General features: G+C 47.9%; 1 protein-coding gene across 1 annotated transcript in view; it reads left to right on the top strand.

Moving 5' to 3' along the window:
• The window catches only part of RAB11FIP4 (RAB11 family interacting protein 4), a 117,540-nt gene that overhangs the window by 28,754 nt on the left and 69,922 nt on the right, over positions 1 to 18,864 (top strand). Inside the window, exons 2-3 of the mRNA XM_038548189.1 lie at positions 9,227 to 9,314; positions 10,084 to 10,172. Coding sequence (XP_038404117.1) covers positions 9,227 to 9,314; positions 10,084 to 10,172 — 177 coding nt within the window. The remainder of the gene's footprint in view (positions 1 to 9,226; positions 9,315 to 10,083; positions 10,173 to 18,864) is intronic.

The raw sequence follows: 18,864 nt of genomic DNA, 5'->3' as shown, positions 1-18,864 counted from the left end.
GGTTCACTTACTAGAATGGCACTTTTTTTTTTTTTTAAACCAAGGGTGAATCTATACTGATACATCATAACCACCCAATGTCTATAGTTTACATTAGGCTTCACTCTCGGTGTATGTTCTGTGGGTTCGCACAAATATATAATGACATATGTTCCTTATTATAACATACAGAGTGTTTTTAGTGCCCTAAAAATCCTCTGTGCATATTAACCTCTTAAGTCTGTAGGATTAGTGATATCTGCTTTCATTTCTGATATTTGTGATTTTTATCTTCTCCCCCCACTTTTTTTTTTTTTTTTTTTTTTTTTTGTCAGTTTGGCTACAGATACACCAATTTAAGCTTTTCAAAGAACCAGATTTCGGTGTCATTGATTGATTTTTCTCTGCTGTTTTTCTGTTTTCAATTTTCCTTCCTCTTGCTTTGGGTTTGAATGTTATGTTGTATTTTTATTTCATTTGGTTTCAAATATTTTTAATTTCCTTTGAGACTTCCTCTTTGACTCATGGATTATTTAGACATGTCATTGAATTTCTAAGCATTTGGGAGGTTTTCAGATGTCTCTCTGTTATTGATTTTTAGTTTAATTCCAGTATGGTCAGAGCTCGTAGTTTGTGTGATTTCAGTTGTTTTGAATTTGTTTTGTTTAAAGGATATAACCTATCCTAGGATAGAATCCATATTGGTGAATGTTCTGTGTGCACAGAAAGAATGTGTGTTCTTCTGTAACTGAGTGTGAATTCTATAAATGTCAATTTATAGGTGAAGCTAATAGTGTTGCCCAAATATTTATACCCTTATTGTTTTTCCATCTAACTAGTTTTATCAATCACTGAAGAAAAGTGTTAAGGTCTCCAATGGTAATTGTCAATTTGTCTATTTCCCCTTTCTGTTTAAGTCTATTGTTAGGTATGTGCACATTTTGGATTGTTATATCTTCTTAGTGAGTCGAACTTTTATGCAATGTTCCTCTTCATCTTTGGTCACTTTCCTTGTTGAGATTAGAGCACTTTTATCATTCTATCTTAAGGCTACTAACCATTTTTTCTGTCATCTCCATTCTGCTATTGATCCTACCCAGTGAATTTGTAATGCTTCAGTTACCGTATTTTTCCATTCTAAAATTTCCATTCAGGGGGATCCCTGGGTGGCGCAGCGGTTTAGCGCCTGCCTTTGGCCCAGGGCGCGATCCTAGAAACCCGGGATCGAATCCCACGTCGGGCTCCCGGTGCATGGAGCCTGCTTCTCCCTCTGCCTAAGTCTCTGCCTCTCTCTCTCTCTCTCTCTCTGTGTGACTATCATAAATAAATAAAAATTTTTTAAAAATTAAAAAAAAATAAATAAAATTTCCATTCAGTTCTTTTTTATAGCTTCTACCTTTCTGCTGAGAATTCCTATATTTCTATTTATTCAAGAGTGTTCACCTTTCCTTTATGAAACATAGTTAACTGCTTTAAAGTCTTTGTCTCCTGGGGAGCCTGGGTGGCTCAGTCGGTTGAGCCTCCGACTCTTTTTTTTCTTTTAAAGTTTTTTTCCATTTATTTATTTATTTATTTGAGAGAAAGAGGGAGAGAGAGAGAGAGAGAGTGTGTGTGTGTGTTCAAATGAAGTGGGGGGGAGCGCAGAGGGAGAGGGAGAAGCAGACTCCCCGCTGAGCAAGGAGCCTGACCGTGGGGCTCAATCCCAAGCCCCTGGGATCACCACCTGAGCTGAAGTCAGTTGCTTAACCACCTGAGCTACCCAGGCACCCCAAGCCTCCAACTCTTGATTTTGGCTCATGTCATGATCTTGGGGTCATGGGATCAGGCCTGTGTTGGGCTCTGTGCTCAGTGGGGAAGTCTGCTTGAGATTTGAGATTCTCTCTCCCTCTGTCCCTCCCCCCACAATGCACTTCTCTCTCTCTCAAATAAATAAATATTTTTTAAAAATAGTCCTTGTCCTCTAATGATAGCATCTGCATCATTTGGGAGTTAACATTTATTGACTCTCTTTCTTCTTATGAGTTATTGGGCTTTTCCTATTTTTTTTTGGCATGTCAGGTAATCTGGAATTGTGTCCTGGATGTTTTGAATATTATATTATGAGACTCTGAGTCCTGTTAAAAGTATATAAATTTGAGGGGTTTTGTTTGTTTGTTTAAATCAGGAAACCAACCCTGTTCAGTTGAAATCTCTGATCCCAACCTGCCTTCTGTTCCACTGTCCAGTTTTCAAATCCTTTGAAAGACTATTCAGATCCACTTCAAGTATGTCCTCTCCTGGGGCCAGTCTGTCCACTATCTACACTGTCGTTCAGTTCTCAAAGCCTTTGGTGTGCTTGTGGTTAGTTCCGGGTACGTGCAGCTCCTGAGTGGCTACGGGAATTCAAACACGGCTTTATGGGATCCTGTTCTTGAACTCCTTCCTTTCTGTGACTGCACCCCCTCCAGCTCTCAGGGGTCCCTTTTCTTGGTTCTTCGGCTAGAAATATGAGGCTTTGTCTTCCCTCTGTGCTTTCATCTCTCCTATGATTGATCTACCTCCAGGATAAAGTGGTAAGAAGAAAGAGAGAAAGAAGTAACAGGAATCCCCCCACCCTGGCTGCCGCCCCACTTTGACCCTTTTTCCTAGATGCTCATTCCGCAGAGAAAGATTTGTCTTCTCTTGGAGTTCTAGATGCCTTGCCTGGCTGCTATTACTGCTGTGACCCACCCCTCCAACTTTGAGACTGGGGCTTGCCTCAGGGTAGGGCATTTCTTCTACTCTCTCTGTTCCCAAAGGGCCCCCTTCCCTGGCCTCTCATCAAGAAGGAAGAGCTTCATATGAAGTTTTCTCTGTTCACACCTACTGTGCGATTCTGGGGTTTGGGCTACCTGGGTCTCGGCTGGAAAATACACAAGGGAAAAATAAACCAGGAAATGTATTGCCATATTCATCTTCAAGCCTTTTGTTTGTTTGTTTGTATATTTTTGCTTCAAGTCTTAATTTCCCTCCCAAGTTGCCTGCTAGTAGTTACTCTTCAGAGTCCACATATAGTTGCTTTATGTATGCTGTCCAGCGTTTTTAGTTACAATCAGTGGAAATGATTTAGAGGATAGGGAACTGACTCCATCTTAGCTGAAACCAGAGGCCTTCCTTGGGTTTTAATCTTGGCATTTAATTTTTAAAATTTAAGTCTGGGGACCCCTAGGTGGCTCAGTGGTTGAGCGTTTGTCTTCAGCTCTGGTCGTGCTCCCGGGATACAGGATTGAGTCCCTGCAGGAGCCTGCTTCTCCCTCTGCCTGTGTTTGTCTCTGCTCTCTCTCTGTGTTTCTCATGAGTAAATAAATAAAATCTTAAAAAAAAATTGAGTCTGTCTCCAGGCTGCATCTGGGATAACAGTTGGAGACGTGCTTTAGCAACACAACACTTAAAATGATGCTTTTCCCTTTAAATATTCAAATTTAAGTAAAGGTTTCCTGCACCCATACCAGTTTTTCTAGGGGAAAAGAGACCAGGATAAAAATGTATTAATTCTCTGGTCCGAGTAAGCCCCCAAACTTGTGAGAAAAAAAAATAGCAATTTGGTTAGTAGAAATAATAATAATTATTGGTAAAAACCATGGACTTTGGAGCCAAGCTGCCTGTGTTCACATCCCAATTCTGCCTCCCACTAGCTGTGCGGCCACAATCCTGAGTGACTCAGTTTCTCACCTGTACAATGGGAATAGTAATAGTTTCTGCTTCAGAGCTGGTTGTGAGGATTCAACACATTGATATGAATAGAGAGCTGGGAATGGGCCTGGCACAAGGGAACAGTCACCAAACATTTGCTTGATTGGGGACAGTAATTGCTACCACGTATTAGGCACCTCACCTGCAGACTGCCACTTATTTCCCATGTTTGGATGAGGCCGCTGAGGCCTCAGAGAGGCAAATGGCTTGCTTGAGCCCATCCGGCTGGCAGATTGCAAAATGAGGGAGGCGTGAGTGGCTGGGCACAGGCTCAGGGAGCATCTGGCTGGTGATCAATCAGATGGCAGCAACAGTGAGGCTCTGAACATCGCCTGGTTTGTGCTTCGAGAGATGTAACCCGGGGGAATGAGTGGGAGAAGAATCAGCCCAAAGAGAAAAGCAACAGAAATAGAAGGGGAAGCCTGGTAATTGAGTGGCCCCCAAATGGAAAGATCAATATTTTACTGCCAGTGAAAGGACCGTTTCCCTGGCAGCCAGCTTCATGACCCAGCTGTATGTGCTTTAGGGACAACACTGGTTCTGTAGGGCTGACAGGCCCCGGGTGCCCTCCTCCTCCAACGGAGAACCAAGTGGAACCCCCTGGTCAGCCCAGCCGCAAGTGGTGGGTACAGCATGGGGATGGGGGCAGGGGGGGGTCAAGTGCCTGCAGCCTGCCTTCACCATGAAGACCACATGTGGGGGTTATTTGCTGTACTTGCCCTGTGACCTTGAGCAAGTCCTTCCCCTGCCTGGGACTTGGCTTCCCTATCTATAAAATGAAGAGCTGGGTCAGCTGAATGCACCTTTGGGGTGCACTGGCAAAAGGTTATTTGGTGTCCAGAAAGGTTGAGACTCTTGGTGATCAGGTGAGAGGCCCCCAGTTACAGCGGGGAAAGATGCTCTGATACACAGAGGCTGGGGGATTGAGACTACACCCCAGCAGGAAGCCCACAGAAGTGGATCCTCTGTGCCAGCAGAGGCCAGCAGGACCCAGGTTTAAGAGTTACCACTGCGGTGACTCTCTAAATGTCTAACCTCCGTGAGCCTCAGTCTTCTCAGCTGTGGAATGGGAGGTTATGATTGTAGCTACTGTTATCGTTGTTGGGAGGACTAGAAAGGACATTGAGACACCATGCTGTAGTTTCTGGCAAGCTCTTCAGGAACCCAGCAGGACTTTTTATCTTTTAAATGATTTTATTTATTCATGAGAGACACAGAGAGAGGCAGAGACATAGGCAGAAGGAGAAGCAGGCTCCCTGCGGGGAGCCCGATGAGGGACTCGATCCCAGGACCCCAGGATCACACCCTGAGCTGAAGGCAGACGTCTGCTCAACCACTGAGCCACCCAGGTGCCCCCTCAGCAGGAATATTAATACCTTTACACATAAGCTCTGCTATTGTTTATTTAGAGTTCTTGAGCCTACAGTGATGGTGTTTATTAATTTAATTGGTATTTCTGTTATAATAATTTTGCCATGGTCCCGTGCACCTTCTAAAGGGCTGCATGGCTGTTTACGTGGCCCTTCCACACACACGGGGTGGGGGTCTCTAATGAGCCCTGTGGGAGTCGCCTAATACATAGCTCAGGGGTGTTCAGGGACTTTGAAGTGGTCCTCAGGACCTCATCTATCTGCCTGTCATCAAACACCCCTGCATCTCTGCTCCGGGCTGGCTTTCCCTGGAGGTGGGGGGCCAGGCAGCCTGACCCCACCAGTGTCCGCTGGCCCCAGGGGGTGACAGACACCCTGGATTACAGAATCAGAATGCACAGCCTGCTGCCTCAGGTGGTCCTGAAGCTGGGGCTCTGCAGTCGGTAACGACTCCACTCTTGACTGCATCAGAGATAATTAAGGCACAGCCTCTGACCCTGGAGGGGAGTGTAGGGATGAGTGCCAGGAGGCTGGGAGGTCCTGAGGGCTCCAGCCCATCCATGCATTCAGAGTCCTCCTACCCACCCCTGGTGCTGGTGGTAAGAGGGCAGGAAGACAGGAGGGGGAACTTTGGCTGGGGGCGGGGGGCTCCCTGCAGCCCTGCGGATGACACCTGGGCATTGCTATTCTGAGAGGCCATGTCACTGCCTGGCAGTGTCAGGCTCTTTGCTGTGGGGGTGGAGGGGGGAACAGCTGCAGGACTGGGAGCCTCTGGCCTTGGTGGGAGCTGGCAGGGAGCCACCTTCTTCCTTCACTGGAATTCCAAGGTCCCGGTAGGTACTGGATTCAGGGGCTCACAGAGAGGTGGTTTATAGGCTCTGCCCACCTGTCATCCCCAGACTCACACCCGAGGGGAAGAAGCAGCATCAGCTGGAAGAGAGGTCCCAGCGTAGGGCCACCAAGCTCAGGGAGGGAGGGAGGAGAGATACCTATGTGGGGTCTCTTCTTGCTCACTGCTCATCTTCGAGAGCCAGCTGGGCACGCCCCATAACGCCAGGCCACAGCCCGTGACCAGGGCCTCAGAGCCCTGCTGCAGCTGCCACCATTGGACACATGGCCCGGGGGCATGCAGGAAACCTGGTCCTTAACGAGTAAATGAATCCCCAGCACAGCTTGGGCTTTGGAGCATGTGGTGGGCGGGGTGGGTCAGGGGATGTCTGCCAAGGCATTACAATACCGGTGCTAACAATACCGGTAGCAGTTACCCTTTTCCTGCATGCCGTGCCCTACAGTTTCCAGGGTGTTCTCATAGCCACCCCCTTCAACCCAGCCCAAAAGGAGTCTGAGAACGAGCTCTTCCTTGCCCTACAAGGCTTTAGACATTGATGGTGATTACTGGGAGGAGAGGGAAGGTGCCTGATGACGAGCGTGTGACAGTGTGTGCAAATGTGCGTGTGTGTGTCTGTGTATGTGTGTCTGTGTGACCACGTGTGTGCTCAGCCATCAGCCCCCGGCAGGGTGCCCGGCACACAGGAGATACCCAATGAGGGAATGAGTGCTTGCATGTGTGCTGTGGGGTGGGGGGATGCCACTAAGTTACAGGTTGATTTAGAAGCAGGCTTCTGGAAGGAATATCAGGAAGCTGACTTTCGGGTGCTGGAACTATGGGCGGGGTGAGGGGGAGCGGGGGGGATGGGAAATGGCACTAATTAATTAGAAAAGATACCTCTTACAGAATTGGTCATTGCCAAAAAGTAGGAAACTATACCCAGAGCTCGCAATTTTGAAGTCAGTGGCTCTGGTTGAAGACTAAATTAAGACATCTTTACAGAGAAAAATTTGGCAACTGTTATCAAAAGCCTTTAAAATTTAGGTGATTTGTAGAACCATTCATATTCAGTTATTCAACAAATACTTGTGAAGCTCCTACTATGTGCCAGTCATGGTGCGTGCTACCATATATAGAGTGGTGAGTAAAACAGACGTGATCCTTGCCCTCAGGGAGCTTACTTTCTGGAGGGGAAGATACAAAATAATACAATTATCACATCAAATATAATTACAAATTGCAGCAAATGGTTTAAAGGAAAAGTATAGAGTGCCAAGAGACAGGGTAATAGCAGGGTGGACCCTAATTAGATGGGAGTGGTCAGGACAGGCTTGTCTCAGGGAGAAGCCTTTAATACAGGTACAAACAACGACCTGGGGGATGAGTCCAAGTCAGGGGATAAATGGCGGGGCGAGGGGAAGTGGGAGGTGAGGATGAGCATTTGAGATTGAGTAAAGCATGTGCAAAGGCCCTGAGGCAGAGAAGAGTTTGGTTTGCTTGATGAGCTGACTGAAGGCCAGTAAGTTGGAATGCAGTGAGGGACAGAAAAAGGAGGTGGGGCTGGAGGGACCAGAGTTTTTATTTTATCCTGAGGGTAGTGGACAGTCACTGGAAGGTTTTTAAGAGGGGAGGTGGTGACATAAGCCAGTTGGAGTAGAGAATGAGGTGGAGGGCTAAAAGTGGGAAAGGGTGGATGAATCAGATACCGCAGCAGTGAAGAAGGGAGATGATGATGTCTCTGATTGGTGGGATCCCAGGGGCAGTGTGGAAAAGAAGGTGGCTTTAGGATGCGGTATCTGCATAGGGATTTTTAAAAATTATTTATTTATTCATGAGACAGAGAGAGAGAGAGAGAGAGAGGCAGAGGGAGAAGCAGGCTCCATGCAAGGAGCCCGACGTGGGACTCGATCCCAGGACTCCAGGATCACGCCCTGAGCCCCCCAGACTGCCCTCTGTGTAGGGATTAGAAGTGCATGAGAGGGAGCAGTCTGAGGGATGCTGAAGAACTTCCCGGAGGGCAGGAAGGGAGGGAGGATGTGGCCAGGGAGTGGGACATTTGAGTGAGTGGTACCGGAGGAAGGGCAAGCCCTCCGGGTGGCTGGGGTGGATGAGGGAGAAAGCCATGAGGAAGTCGGGGATCTGAGAGGCCAGGGGGCGACTGGTCATCCACACAGCTACAGAGATCCTCAAAATGAATTGTAATGACAAAAAGTGGGGAAAAACAAAAATGCCCAACTATTCGGGGTGGGTAAGTAGAGGAGGGTGTATCCGCTGGGCAGCGGATCTTATAACCACTAAAAATATGGGCAGCACCGCTGGGCACATGGAAAGGTCTCTGATAAATGGTTAAGCAGAGGAGAACACTCCAAACATCAAGAGTGGCTGACTCCTTTGGGCTAAAAAACTTAACTAACAAACTTTATTTATTTTTTAACATTTTTTAAAAGATCTTATTTATTTATTTATTTATTTATTTATTTATTTATTTATTTGAGGAGGGGGGACACAGAGAGCATGAGTGGGGAGAAAGAGGGAGAAGCAGGCTCCCTGCCGAGCAGAGCCCGATGCGGGGCTCGATCCCACCCTGGGATAATGACCTGGGCCGAAGGCAGACACTGAAGCCACTGAGCCACCCAGATGCCCCCGCTTTTTTAAACATTTTAATTGAAGTATAAAGTACAAATTGAACAGAAAAGTGCATCAGCCACCAGCAGACAGCTCCACGGGCTTCGCTCTGCAACCAGCACCCGGATCGATAGATAGAAACGCCCTCGGTACCCAATTCCCCACATGAAGTTCTGCAAATGTAGCCAATGTGTTGACCATAAGTGGTTTTGCCTGAAGTCTTATTTGATTTGTATTTTTAAATTTTTAAAGAGTGTAACTATAACTATTTCCTCATTGTAGACAGAGGGGAATTTGACCAAGTGTCTCTCAGAACTACAAAAAAAAAAAAAAGTGGTTAAAACTATGTGTTTTAAAGAAAAGTGGGAAGCAGCAGGGTTTCATTCTCCTTTCTGGAGTCTCTGCAGTGAGCTTGTGTTATTTTTGTGGGAAAGAAACCACTAGGTTAAAAAATCAGAGCACTCACTTTTCATGTGCCAGGCTTTGTTGGAAGGCTCCTTGTGCTGTCTGTGGACCTCAGCAGAATTGAGTGACCCTGCTGCTGTCTGGGGCTTGGTGCTGACCCCAGGGTGGGGCGTGGAGGCCTAGGAGGGGACCCCTGGTGTTCCCTTGGCTCAGGTGACAAGCCTCCCCAGCCAGCCTTATCCCAGCTCCATGAACCCCCTGGAGTGTCTCTGGGGACCTCACACCTGTCTCTCCTTCCCTCTCACAGGTGGAAAAACTTGTAAAATATTTGGATCCCAACGACCTTGGGAGAATCAACTTCAAAGACTTTTGCCGAGGGGTGTTCGCCATGAAAGGTGAGAGCTTCGAGGGCAGGGGGTCCCAAGAGTTTCTCAGGATCCTGTCCAGCTGCAGAGGCTGGCCTGACTTGGGTGGTTTTAGCTGGGTTTCCTCCCGGCAGGGCTGAGGAGGATGATCTGGGGCTCCCGCAGCTCCCCAGCAGTGCAGGGCCTGTGGGGAGGGTCTCTGAACCTCTGCCGTGGAGTCCCACACCAGTGGGACGGTCATTTCCAGCCTTCCCATCCTCTGTCCCGCAGAGAAAGACTCCCAATTGCTTGCCTTCTCCTTGCGTCCTCCTCCAGGTCGCCTCCCTCCAGGATGATCAAACTCCCAAGCAGTTTCCCAGGACCTGGGACTCACATTTTTAAAACCAGGACAGCTGTGGGCAAATCCACAGGCTTGGGGGAATGTGTGCATCTGGAGTCTCTGTGAACCAGGCAGGGAGTATTGTCTTATATCCCTTCCTCCAGGAAGGCCTCCTTGATTCTCTTTGCCCCTGACCTGCCCTCTGCATTTGGGAGTCTCTCTTTTGTGTGTTCTCTGTTGGGGTTAGTCCTCATGGAAGAATGCCCGCCCGGAGGGCAAGGACCTGTCTCAGTTCCATCCCCAGAATCCTGGGCCAGCTCCTCCGTAGCCTGATGCTCCATCTCTGCCTTTGCAGGATCAGCTGGTCTCTTGGAGCCTTGGGCCATGTGCCTGCCCACGGCCCTTCCTCCCCAAGGCCCGTTAATCAGAAGCAAAGCTGCTGAGGCTCTGAGCCTGCACTGTCTGTCTGTCTGTCTGCAGGGTGCGAGGAGCTGCTGAAGGATGTGTTGTCTGTGGAGAGTGCAGGGACGCTGCCCTGCACGCCAGAGATCCCGGACTGTGTGGAGCAGGTAAGAAGGCACCTCCTCGTGTAGAAGGAACAGAGGAGCCTCCCAAGGCCCTGCCTTGACCTTTCTGATCTTGCCTTTGCTCTACCTTGTTAGTGTCTGGGAGGCCCCAGGACCTCCCCTTCAGAGGACCCTTTGGCTTCAAAGTCAATAAATGGTTTTGAGCAATGAAAGAGTGCAGGGACTGGGCAGGGGGTCCTCAGAGAGCACGTTTACTCCCCACCTTCTGGTTCCAAGGAGAAACTGAGTCTCAAACAGAGAAAGTGATAGACTTGAGGTCAACAGCAGGCAGGGCTGTGATTTTGTTCTTTTCTCCTGCGCCACAACCCCTGAGCCAACGGACCCCTGGCTGGGTTTTCCCGAACAGTTCCTCAGCCTGCCAGTTCTCCAGCACCGACCAGGTGTCTAGCAATTCACTCAGCTCAGCTCCAGACTTAGTGCAGACCCCAGGGCCAAGGACAGCCCCACGAGACCGCCCCACAGAGGGGCAGCCGCAGGTGGGGTGCCTAGGCTGCCTGTGCTTGTGCTGGCTGAACACAAACGTGGGGATTCCCACAACCCAGGTTCAATAATTCACTGAAACAACTCACAGAACTCGGGAACACGCTGTATTTGCGATCATCGGTTTCTTACGAAGGACGCAACTCAGGAATAGCCAGCTGGGAAGGATGCAAAGGGCAAAGCGGAGCCGGGGCTGACTCCCCACCAGCATCGCCAGGGCAGATCCTGTTCCTGCAGCCACGGGCTGCTCCCTTGGCCCCTACACGTGGCCATCCATGCTTCTGGAAGAAAAGGTAAGAGACAGGCACAGAAGCCCTGGGCTCCAGGAGGATGCTCTGCTTTTAGAACAACGCTTCCAGAAGACAAAGTCTGGAAGTTTGAGAAGAGCACGAAGAATAGGCCAGTGGAACCTCAAGTCACCCCAGTGGCCCTCCTTTTCTCTCTCAGGACCTTGCCTGCACAGGTGTTTTCATTTCTCTCTGTTTAAGCCCCTCCGGGGCGAGCCTTCATGCCCTCCATGTAGGTCTGGCTCTTTCAGGTGGCTCGGCTGGCCAGAGCCGGGGAGGTGACGACCAATCCCTAGATGCACTGGGCAGCTTCGTTCTGGGGCATCCAGCCGGGCAGCTTGGTTGCCCTGGGCACTGCTCCTTATGATGGGCGCCTGAGTGCTGGGAGTCGGTGGGGGCACAGGTCAGAGGCCGGGTGAGAGGCCTCCATGATGTGAATGAATCCCCTTCCTGCCTCAGCCCCTGGGATGTGCAGCTCTGGGCTCCGTTTGGCTAAAGGCCCACAGCTCCTCAGGTTGGGGGAGGAGAAGGCTAGCCTGGGGAAGGTGGTTTTGTTTTTTAAGATTTTATTCATTTATTCATAAATGATTCAGAGACACAGACAGAGGGAGAAGCAGGCTCCACGCAAGGAGCCTGATGCGGGACTCGATCCCAGGACCCCAGGATCACGACCTGAGCCGAAGGCAGGTGCTCAACCACTGAGCCACCCAGGCGTGCCACCTCCACCCCACCTCTGGCAGGTGTTAATCCTAAACACGGAGCCCTCAGCACCTGGCTGTGTCCCAGCTGTCCCCTAGGGGTCAGCTTGAGACTGGCAAGAACCTGGGCTGCTGGAGACAAAAATGTAAGGGGTGGTTTGGGGACCATGTGGGGATGACACACTGATGGGACAGCAGGAGCCTCCCCTCTCCTCAGCCCAGGGTGGGGATCTTTGACCTCACCACTCCATGAGGCTTATGGTACAGTGGGGAGATGCTTTAGGGCTGCTGCCTGCGGGGGGCACCCTGCACCGCAACCTCCAGCCCTGGCTGTCACAGCCGCGCCTCTCAGCCTGCTGTCAGGGCCTACGTGAGTCCCTCCCCGGTGGGTGCCTGTGCTACATTGTTTCTTGAACTTACTGGATGTCACCCTGCACGCGTCCTCAGAGCCTGTGACACTGTGGCACCAGAAAGCGTCGCTGAGGACTGGGACAGCAGCGAGGTTCCTGCTGCAGGGGATTTGAATGCGGTCAGAGGGGATGCCGGGTGTCCCTCGTGTCCATGGATGGGTGTCCCTCGGCTGGGGTCTTGGAAGCGCCGTGGGAGTCCCCCCAAGGCTGGCCTGCCTGCTCCGCGGGCTACCCCTTGTGCAGCGTATACAGCGTAGGGGGCTGGGTGGGGAGCGGGTGAGCCCCACCCTCGCGCCTGAATGGCAGGGGGGCGGTGAAATGCAAGCTGACCCCACAAAAGCTGTGAGATCCCGGGCGCCTGGTCATTCTCTCTCGTGGGCTGATTAATAGGGAACCCCATAAAATGAATAGGGCGTCAAGGCACCTGCTCCTCCTGTGAAACTCCCATGTCGGTGAATGATGTCACCAGCCAGTGGGGCCCCAAGCCAGAGAGTCATTCTTGACGCCCCCATAGCCAGCCAGCCTCGAGTCCCCTGGTCCCCACTCACCCCTCGTCCTTCTCCCTTGCTGCCTACCACTCTCCTCACTGCCCCCAGCCTTCCCCTCTCTAGACCCTTATTCCAGAGCCACATCTTCCTAAGGAGCTGCTGTGTCACTCCCTTCTGTCACCCAGCCTCACCTCTCACAACGCCAAGATTGGTGACATCTGACTGTTCCTCATTTTATAAGGTCAAGACTCTCAGACTTTTCGCAAGTTTTGTCTGTCTCCTGGGACGTCCTCCGACGCACTGTCCCTGGGCTAACTTCTGCTCATCACTAAGACTCACACCTCCTCTAGGAAGCCCCCACTCTGGTTTCCTCTGCCCTGGCCTGCCCCACCCCGCCACCCCCAGCCTGGAGGAGGACCTCCACTGAGCTTCCTTGAGGCTCTGGGCCTGAACCTCATCCTCCACAGTGGCTCCAAGTTCCCTCCCCAGTGACACCATTTCCATTCCTGCGGTGACAGGGCTCACTCGCACTGACCTTGTCTCCACATCCCGCACATCCTTATGCGTGCTGCGTAGTGTTTCTTTAAGTATTTCTAGGATTAGAAATCTAAAAATGCTGTATTACTTTTTATTAGATGTGTCCAAAGTTTTCATGTAAAAAGGCGGTACTGATGTATCATCCGACAGTTTGTGAGAAAGCTCATGTCCCCTCCCTCCCTCCCCTCCCTCCTCCCTCACCAGCCTGATGGAAGGAAACTCACCTGCCCTTTCACGGCTCTGCCATCTACGGGCGAGGTAGGCCATGCTTCCTTACGTTCACTGGCCCTTTGGATTTCTTCTTTGGGGAGTTACCTCCTCATAGACTTTGCTCATTTTCTTTTGGGTAGTTTATCTTTTCCTTATTGATTTATAAGACATCTAAATATATATTCTGACCATCAATCTTTATGTATTTTAATCTTGTTTTTGGTCTCCTTCATTGCATACAATTTTTAAATTCTTAAGTAATTATTACCAGTCTTTTTAGGCCATTTACATTTCATGCTTCTTTATCTCAAGGCTATAGACATATCCCCCCTATATATTTTTTCCTAATACTTTTAGACAAAACATGTTATGCTTAGTGCTTTGATCACCTGCCACTTGGTTTTGGTAAGGATACACTCATCTGGCATTATTATTTTCCAAATGTTGCCAGCTGTTGAAGCTCCTCCTGTCAGATAGGCCCTGTTCCCCCACTCATTTAGAATTTCACCCTTTTCTCATATGCCGAATTTCCTTATAAACATGGTTTCTTTCTGGACTCTAGTCTGTTAGATTGCTCTATTTTTCTGTTTATTTTGAGCCAAAACCAGTCCCAGCCACACTTGCTATATTTATTTTATTTTATTCTCTTAAGATTTTATTTATTCATGAGAGACACAGAGGTAGGCAAAGACATAGGCAGAGGGAGAAGAAGGCTCCCTACGGGGAGTCCGATGTGGGACTTGATCCCCGAACCCGGGGATCATGCCCTGAGCCAAAGGCAAACGCTCAACTGCTGAGCCACCCAGGCATCCCATCCGTCTTTACTTAAAAACGTTTTTTGTCATGCTTACATATTTCTCTCCCAGAATACTCTTTTTTGTCAAAATCTGTTAAAAACCCTACTAGAGATTTTTTTTGAAATTTGTACATGAAGGGAATCGGCTTCTTTACAATATGGAATTCTCTCATCCAGGAACATAGTATATCTCTGCATTTATTTGAGCTTTCTTTTATGCCCTTCAGAAAAATTTTATGATCTTCTCAAATAGGTTCTGCACATTTCTTCATGTGTATATTTTAGAGTCTCTATTGCTGTTACGTATAGAATCTTTGTACCATGATATTTCCCCATTGGTTATGGCTAGTGTGTAGGACAGCTTTTGAGTTTTGGTGTTGATCTTGTCATGACAGCCATACCAAACCCCCTTATTAGTTCTAATAGCTCACTTACATGCTATTTCCCAACCTCATGCTATGGAATAATGCAGCTATATTACTTTTCTGCATAAATTTAAATAGCTATGTAATATTTCATCATATGAAGACAACCAAATTTATTTACCAGTTCCTTATTGGGCAAATTATATACATATATATATAATTTGGGGGATTAATAAAAGCAGTGTAATCAAAATGGTTCCCCACAGCAGCAATCACTGCTTTAGAGTAAGTCTAAAGTTGGTAGACTGCAGTTCCTATGAGTCAAATCTAGCAGCCTGGTTATGTAAATAAAGTTTTATAGAAACACATTCATCCCCATTTGCTTACCTCTTGTCTGTGGCAGCTTTCATGTTACAGTGGCAGAGCTGAGTGACTGCCACAGAGCTGTATGGCCCACAAAGCCTAAAATATTTACTATCTGCCCTTTACAGAAAGGTCTGCCAACCGTTGGGGTAAAATGTGGTAAGTGGAAACTATTTTTTTTTAAGATTTATTTCTTTATTTCGGAGACAAAGAGTGTGAGCATGCACAAGTAGGGGGAAGGGCAGATGGAGAGGGAGAGGGAGTGGGAGAGAATTCTCAAGCATACTCCCAGCTGAGCAGAGAGCCCGATGTGGGGCTCAATCCCACGACCCCAAGATCATGACCTGAGCCGAAATCAAGAGGCAGACGCTTAACCAACTGAACCACACAGGCACCGCAGAGTAGAAACTATTTTATCAAAAGGGTGCTAATCTTAAAATTTCTAATACAACTGCCAATTCCTTTCCAGAGGAGTTGTCTCATGTACTCTCCCATCAGGATTGTGTCAGAGTTCAACTACCTTTTTTTTTTTCAACTACCTTTCTGATACTGTTGAGGGATATCTCACATCTTTCTAATTTGAGAACTAAAAAAGTTAGGGTTGCTTTTTAAAATTGAAATACAGTTGAACTTGGGATACCTGGCTGGTTCAGTCAGTGGAGCATGTGACTCTTGGTCTCAGGGTTGTGAGTTCGAGCCCCACATTGGGTGTAGAGATTACTTAAAAAATAAATGAATAGAATAGAATAGAATATGGTTGAACTTCTTAAATTCCATTTATTGGAGTTCTTTGTTCATTAATTGCCTGCCCACATTCTTCACTGTAGTTTTTATGCATGTATTAATTTTCATTGATTTATAAAGGCTAGAAATATTACATTTTTGGACATACGTTACAAATATTTTTTCAGCTTGTCATTAGTTTTTAACTTTGTTTATGACAACAGATTTACAATTCTTTTATAGCTAACTCACCCATCTTTTCTGTAATGGCTTTGGCTTTTGGTGTGATGCTTAGATAGGCTTTCTTATCCACGACTGTGGAAATATTCTATTTTCAAATATTTTTTTGAGAGAGAGAAAGAGAACAGGCTTGAAAGAGAAAGAAAATATGCTTGCTCATACACTTGTGTGAGGTGGAGGGGCAGAAGGAGAAAGAATCTCAAGCCGACTCTCCGTTCAACATGGAGCCTAATGTGGATCTGGATCTCATGACCCTGAGATCGTGACCTGAGTTGAAATCAAGAGGCGGATGCCTAACCGACTGAGCCACCCAGGCGCCCCATTCTATTTTATTTTTATTTAATGTATTAGTTTTTATATTTAAAGTTTTGATCCATGGAATTAATTCTGATCTCTGGAGTGAGGTAAGGACCCAGTTTCCCTTGTTTCTTGTCAGCCCCTTACCCTCCCTCCTGCCCACCTCACCTCACGGGAACCAGAAGCCCTTGGCAAGGTTATGCTGCAATGGTCCCCTGGTGGCAAAACATATGGGGTTCACCTAGACTTTAAGCCCGGGCCCAGACTGGCTCTTTTGGTCATACTCAGGAGGAGCTTTGCCGAGCCCCAGTCTGCCAGGACAGCTGTTAAAAATCTGCCCTGTGCTTCTTTCTAGAACCAGCCTAATATCCAAGTGTATCCTTGCTTAATTTCCTCCATCCTAAAGCGTTTCTAAAACCACTTGTGACAATGGCACTTTTAAATTCTAAAAATATTTGTTCTGACAAACAGCACTCTGATTCAGCTGTGCTGGTGGAGGTGTGGGTGGTGGCGTCATGCTCGCGCTGATGTGGTGAGGCGGGAGGGTGTTTAAAGGCTCTGGGAGGGGGCCCTACGTGATCCTTTCTGCTTCATATAGCCACACTGTTTCTCTATGTTCCACTACCTTCCTCTTCTTAAAGAAAGGAATAATTTGCTCATCCCAAGCCTCACAGTTTCTATAAGAATAAAAGATCTTTGAGCCGTATCTCGGGGAAATAACTCTGATTAGAGCAGAAGTGGCTCTAGAAAGAAGCAGAGCAGATGCTGAAGGGCCTTTTGTTTGTCCTCTCACCCTGGTGCACCCTGGATCTCCTGTCCCTGACCTTCTGCCCCCAACCATCCCTGCCCTAGGAAGACTGGGCTGAGCCAAGCCACGAGCACTGGATTCCTGGAATACCTGTGGGTTCCACCTCCTGCCAAACCCTACCTTGCTGCTCAAGTTCACACTTCCCTTAAGAACCCAGACTCACACCAAGTTAGCACCTGAACAAACTTGGGAGAGTGGTCACTTACGTCTCATATTGGAAGTGTTTGGTTTGATTTTTACCCTGTAGGAGACAAACCAATTTTGCGTCTGACTTTGTGATTTAATTTCAGCGTTATTTCTTTCATTGACTAGACACACTTGGAATCTCTCCCATTCTCCTTTGAAGCAGCTGTCCCAACCTGATGGTTCCCTCAGTCATGAGTTAGGTACATTTTTGACACAGGTAACTGTGGTAAGACACACATACATACAATTGCGTAAGGACAGAAGTTAGGGGGCACCTGGGTGGCTCATCTGCCTTTGGCTCGGTATGATCCTGTAGTTCTGGGATCAAGTCCCACATCAGGCTCCCTGTATGGAGCCTGCTTCTCCCTCTGCCTGTGTCTCTGCCTCTCTCTCTGCCTGTGTTTCTCATGAATGGATGAATAAAATCTTAAAAAAAAGGCAACCCAGTCTAAACTAGCAGTTTTCAACCCTGCTGGCCCACTGGATTCATGTAGGGGGCTTTCAAAAGACACTGATGCCAAGGACTCACCTTCCAGAGATCCTGATTTAATTCATCTGGAGAGGGGTCCATTTGTCTCTTTGTAAAAATTCCCCAAAGAATTCTAATGCCTCCCCTAAATTTGAAAACTGAGTGTCTAGACCAGAAGTTCTCAAACTTTGCTGCATATTATAATTTCCCAGGAGCTTTTAAGATTCTGGATGCCCAGGCTGTCCCTCAGGCCCGTCAACGCAGAACCTCTAGAATGTTGTCTTTTTTAAATCTCCTCTGACGATCCCATGATGCCTTGATCCTATGACATCCTGAAATCTGGTCAGTTCACATCCACACTTCTTTCCCCAAGGACACAACACAGAGGTGGAGTTAGAGGGAAGAGCATTTAGACTGTGACAGTGGATGGTGGGGCAGGACATGGGCTCGGCAAAGGCTGGCTGCCCTTTTCCAGGGGGCCGCCTCTGGGGAGACGGGTTTGGGATTGTGGGCCGCTGCTTCGGGGTGTCTGTCCTCCACAGAAATGGGCTGCCTGGGTGCTCAGGCGGAGAGGGAGCATTCTTGGAGTCCAGTGAGCCATGACTTTGCTTTTCCAGAGAGAGGCCCTGCAAGGGCCCGCAGGGACTCTGGGTTAGCTTCCACATGTCAGAGCCTAACCAGGAATCTGATTAGAGTTCCCCATTTGCCACCCAATGGAAAACTGGAGAGTTCGGGCTGCTGCTGTAGAACATAGTAGAATGGAGCCAAGATTTACTTAGCAAAGACCTAGCAAATTTACTTTTCCTCCAACTTTTTATCTCGAAAATCCTCAACGCCAGGAAAGTAGTGAGGGTAATGCAATTGAATACCCATCTATCCAGCTCCCTAAATTCACCAGTTGATACCACTTTGTTAACATTTGCTTTCCCCTGTGTCTGGGTGCCCGTAGATACTTTATTCATGTATTGCTGGGCCTTTTGAAATTTAGCAGCAGACGTCATGACACTTCATCTTTAAATACTTGATCATTCCTAAGAGCAAGTTTGGTCCTCGACCTAACCAAAGCACTGGTTATCACTTGTGGGAAATTTAACATGGTTGTGATATATTATCCAATATAAACTCCATGTTCAAGTTTTCCTAATATTTTTGTAGCTTTTCTTTCTGATCTCAGGTACAATCCAGAATCACACATTACATATAGTTGTCATGCCTCTTGAGTAACTGTTAATCTAGAATAGTCTACTAGCCTCTCTTTTTTCGACACCCTTAATGACTTTGACATTTTTGATGAATTCAAGCCAGTTGTTCCAGAGA

The sequence above is a fragment of the Canis lupus genome, chromosome 9 (assembly GCF_011100685.1).
Source record: "Canis lupus familiaris isolate Mischka breed German Shepherd chromosome 9, alternate assembly UU_Cfam_GSD_1.0, whole genome shotgun sequence".
Classification (NCBI taxonomy): domain Eukaryota; kingdom Metazoa; phylum Chordata; class Mammalia; order Carnivora; family Canidae; genus Canis; species Canis lupus.
This window is presented reverse-complemented; position numbering and strand designations above follow the sequence as displayed.